This window comes from Herpailurus yagouaroundi, unplaced genomic scaffold, assembly GCF_014898765.1.
Source record: "Herpailurus yagouaroundi ecotype Mexico unplaced genomic scaffold, PumYag 215, whole genome shotgun sequence".
Classification (NCBI taxonomy): Eukaryota; Metazoa; Chordata; class Mammalia; order Carnivora; family Felidae; genus Herpailurus; species Herpailurus yagouaroundi.
In genome coordinates this window covers 9,313,027-9,318,026 of record NW_024412446.1, presented here as the reverse complement: position 1 = coordinate 9,318,026, position 5,000 = coordinate 9,313,027, and the positions used below count along the sequence as shown (strand labels likewise).

The 5,000-nt window shown below is 52.4% G+C and overlaps 1 protein-coding gene across 1 annotated transcript in view; it reads right to left on the bottom strand.

Annotated features, from left to right (window-relative positions):
* RPH3AL (rabphilin 3A like (without C2 domains)) overlaps nt 1-5,000 on the bottom strand; it is a 111,482-nt gene that overhangs the window by 2,200 nt on the left and 104,282 nt on the right. The window contains 3 exon segments of the mRNA XM_040455470.1: nt 1,820-1,849; nt 1,851-1,966; nt 3,728-3,841. Coding sequence (XP_040311404.1) covers nt 1,820-1,849; nt 1,851-1,966; nt 3,728-3,841 — 260 coding nt within the window.

Sequence of the window (5,000 nt, the reverse complement as noted above, 5' to 3'; positions counted from 1 at the left end):
CCCGGCCACAGGGCCTCCCTCTCCCAGAGACCCGCCCACCCGCCACCTCTCTTACATGCCCTGCCCTATAGCTTCCTGGCACCATCAAGGCAGGAGAAAGGGGAGGAGGGAAGGCAGGGAGCTTCCACGAGGTTTCCTGGAGGGTGGCTGCCAGCACACATGGGTTCTCGCACCCCTAAATGCAGATTCCTGCATGGAGCTAACCGCAGACCCACACATGCACTGTGTGCCCACAGGTCTGTTGAGCCAGAGGTGCCAGGTCTGGCTGGGGCTTCTTTCTTTCCTTTTTAAAAAGATTTTACTTAAAAAAAATTTTTTTTAAATGTTTATTTCTTTTTGAGAGAGACAGAGCGCAAGCAGGGGAGGGGCAGGAGAAAGGGAGACACAGAATCCCAAGCAGGCTCCAGGCTCCAAGCTGTCAGCACAGAGCCGGATGTGAGGCTCGAACCCACAAACTGTAAGATCAGGACCTGAGCCAAAGTTGGACACTTAACCGACTGAGTCGCCCAGGTGCCCCAAGATTTTATTTTATTATTTTTTTTATTTTTTTATTATTAAAAAAAATTTTTTTTTCAACGTTTATTTATTTTTGGGACAGAGAGAGACAGAGCATGAACGGGGGAGGGGCAGAGAGAGAGGGAGACACAGAATCGGAAACAGGCTCCAGGCTCTGAGCCATCAGCCCAGAGCCCGACGCGGGGCTCGAACTCCCGGACCGCGAGATCGTGACCTGGCTGAAGTCGGACGCTTAACCGACTGCGCCACCCAGGCGCCCCCCCAAGATTTTATTTTTTAAGTAATCTCTATATCCAACGTGGGGCTCAAACTTACAACCCCGAGACAGAGTCACATGTTCCACTGACTGAGCCAGCCAGGCAACCCTGGGTGCGAGGGCAGAACTGAGGACTCTCACCACGTGTCCCCCCACCCCCCCACTGCATGATGATCCCTAGTTGGCCAGACAGGGACAGTGGGCACGGCATGGTGGAGCTTGGGTTCTTACCCTTGGTTTCCACACCTATCAAATGGGGGTAATAAGCCTGCCATCCACTACTCCAGTGAGAATGCAAGGGGATCTTAGGGGCATCTGGATGTCTCAGTCGACTGAGCATCTGCCTCTTGATTTCAGTTCAGGTTTGCGGGATTGAGGCACGTGTTGGGGTCCACACTGAGCCTGGACCCTGCTTAAGATTTTCTCTCTCTCCCTTTGCCCCTCCCTGGCTCTTGTGCAAAAAAAAAAAAAAAAAAAAAAGAATGCAAGGGGACCTCAGGGGTGCAAGGGCAGGCTAGGCTCTATGCTGCCAGCTCCAGGGGTCCTAAATTCTCCCTCTGATTTAGGTCTGGGCTGATTTGGGTGAGTTGATTCGGCTTCCTCAGCCACATGCTAGGTTTCTGGAGGTCAAGGACTGTCTCCCATCTGCCCACACTGGGCACACAATTGGGCTTGGTGAGGACTGGGGTGCCTGGCACACAGAAGGTGCTCTTGAAATGGGAGTTACTAAGGCCTCTGTGGAGATGGGGAAATGCTTTGAAAGATTACATGTACAAAGCAGTGGATGGTAACAACCATTGTTATGATTACTAAGAAGGGAGGGGGTGGTTGTCCTTATTTTGGGTCCCTCTCTGTTCATTGCAGGCAGGTGTGGGGTCTGGCTCACCTCTGTTCCCCCCAGTGCCTGGCATGGTGCTCAATAAACACAGAATTGCAAATGTCGTGTAGTACTCTCCAGTTTGGGCAGGTTGAGTGAGGGAGGAGGACCACGGGGAGCGGAAGAGGGAGAGGAGGAGGCTGGGTTAGAAGGAGCGGCTTGGTACTCACCGGGGCCCTTGGGGTCTGGCCAGGGTGGGGTGCCCAGCTGCGGGTCTGCAGAACCAGTCCCGGTCTCACTGGCCAGGTTTCTCTGGCTCTCCGAGAGGTGGCTGGGCTGGCAGGCAGGCCTCATCTTGGGGGACTCCGTGCTGCCGCCTGGAAGAGACCACGGGTGGGCTCTTTGGACCTTGAACTGAGACCGGGATGATGTCAGCCTGATAAGGAGCTGACGTAAAAGCTTCTCATTTGAAACTGTGATGGGTATCTATGGGATTGTCTGCCCGGAGCCCCTTACCTGCCGCCCCCACGTGCCTGTCACGTTCTGGCGTGACCCCACCTTCTGGCCAGTGCTGAATGGTCCAGGATATATAAAGGCCACTGCATGGGCCCTTGGGTCAGCTCAGTAAGGAACAAGCCACCCACATGAAAACTGGCAACAAGGAGGAGTTCTTCCTGACTTCATAGAATGAGGAGGGGGAAGGGCGTATACCTCTGTTAACCTGATGGGGTTATTATTTTTAAGTTTATGTATCTATTTCAGTAATCTCTACACCCAATGTGGGGCTTGAACTCACGACCTGGAGATCAAGAGTTGCATGCTCTACCGACTTAACCGACTGAGTCACCCAGGCGCCCCTCCTTCACACTTTTAAAAGATAGAATCTTTAGCCTGAGGGGCCTAAGAGATCATCCACTCCAGCACCGGTCGTCTCCTGTGCTGCCTCCACCTACTGATACTGAACACTCGGATAACTGTGCCAAGGAGGATTCTGACGCCATGTCAGGCTCTGTGGGAAAGAGTATCATGATCCACTAGTAATGTCTGCCATGGGCACAGGCGTGGGAGTAGAAGTGCGTGTGCCAGGCACCTGACATCTCTGATCTAGCCTGAACTGCTGTCCCCACCGGGAGTTCCTTCCCTATCAGCCCTGGCAGATCACCTAGCCTTGGCCCCAGGACAGCACCGGAGGCATGTCATTTCAGTTTGGGACAGTTATTATAAAGCTCTTTGCTTATGCCCTAAAACCAGCCTTCCTGAAATGTCTTTCAAATATCCCACTTCTAACCTCTGGAGTAACTCTGAATGACGTTGGTCCCCAGAAGGCCTTTTATGTGTTTAAAGGAAAGAAAAATATGCCCGAGGCCTTCTCTGCACCAGCCTCAAGATGCCGTTAAGGCTCTTTCACATGACAAGGTCACAGAGGAGAGCTCCAAGATGTTAAACTCAGGAGAAATTTTTTGGGGGACCACCTGCTAAATAGAAACAGAGGGGGCACCTGGATGGCTCAGTCAGTTAAGAGACCGGCTCTTGACTTTGGGTCAGGTCATGATCTCATGGTTTGTGAGTTCGAGCCCGCATCTGGCTCTGAGCTGACAGGATGGAGCCTGTTTGGGATTCTCTCCCTCGCCCCGCCCCTCCCCTCTCCGCCGTCCCCCCCCACCCCTGCCCTGTGCTCTCTCTCTCTCAGAATAAATAAACTTCAAGAAAAAAATAAAAAGAAGGAAACACAGGCCCAAAAGGTCAAGGTATGTGTTTAGGGCCCCACTGTAGTTTCACGGCAGAGCTGAGCCCAAAGAACTTCGTACCTGATTTTTGCAACTGTCATCACTCACAAGGCACAGTCTCATCTTGGGAAAGCTTGCAGTGAGCTTGGGGAGGAATTCTGGGTGTGCAGGCAGGTTGGCTAGATCCGCCCTCCTTCCCCCACCCCTGCACATACACCTGGGGCTCTTTTTCCTCCTGCTCTGCAGTGGTGCTAACGCTTCAGCTTGAAGCATCCCAGCCCCCAGGCCTACCTCTCCTCCCTGATCTAGAACAACTCCATAGACACCTGCTGGGGAGCCACAGCCCGAGGAAGCAGCGAAGCCACTTGCACCGGGGGCTTTGGAAACGAGCAGTGTACTGGCTATGCTTACCTGATTCCCTCTGGGGTTTGTCACCTTTGGGGGCCCTCGCGCCAGTCGGAAGGAGTCTGTCCTCCAGGCTGGAGGAGCTGAGATCCGAGTCACTGTCACTGTCACTGGAAACCACTGGAAAGAACAGACACCAGCATAGGAGGTTACCGCTGCTGGTCACTACCAGCAGGCGTGCAGGTTGGAGGGGCCAGGGCAGGCCTCCCCTCTGCCAGCACTTTCGCATATGCTAACTCACGGATGCTTCACAACAACCCCTGGAAGACAGGGTTACCTTCGTTTCACTTGTGAGGAAACCGAGGCCCTCGCTCAAGGCAGTAAGTGGGAGAGCTGGGATGAGCTCCCTAGCAGGCTGGCTCCACACCCTGTGTTTGTGACCACTCTGATTTTACTGGAAGAAATGAACTGGAAGTCAGCAGGCCTCGGCTCTCATCCCAGTTCATCCAGTAACTCGCACTGGGGCCCTGTGAGTGCAGAAGGGAGCCAGGCTGATGGGATTGGAGTCCCAGGAGAGGGGAGGAGAGGGAGCTCTCATGGCGGACACCTACTGTGGTAGAAATCTTTTCCGGACTAAATGGGACCATATTTGGCTGGTTAATCCACAGTGGGAGTCGTAATACAGGATATATTCAGAGGCTGAACATTCTATTTTAATTTTTTTTAAGTTGATTTTGAGAGAGCGTGTGCACATGCACACAGGGTAGAAAGAGAGGAGAGGGCGAGACTCCCAAGCAGGCTATGCGCTGCCAGTGTAGAGCCTGATGCAGGACTCGATCCCACGAACTGCCAGATCGTGACCTGAGCCGAAATCAAGAGTCAGACGCTTCAGCGACTGAGCCACCCGGGCACCCCTCCATTTTCATTTTAAGCACAGAAACGTACGTCCATCTGCCAATGTTTTGATGTAGGGGTGGGTGCTTCTTTGAGATGGGGCCACACAATCTTCCATGTCTAAGCTGCATCCATACTGCACTGCGATCCCCGGGTTCAGTTTCTTTAAACTGGAGCACAGCTTAAAGACACTGGCAAAGCAGGAGGAGTGCAGAATCCGTCCCTGTTTTTCCATTTCTTTCTCCTGCCTTTTACAGTCGTCCTGCCCACACCTGATTCAATAGCTTTTTTAAGCAAGTAGTTTCTATCAAGACTTTCCAAAGTCCTGGTTTTAATGAAATGACTGTCTTTTCTGGCTCTTTTCATCAGTTTATGTAACATTTAATTAAATGATGTAATTCTAATACCAAGTACAACAGCACAGAAAGGTTTGGGATCACAGGTA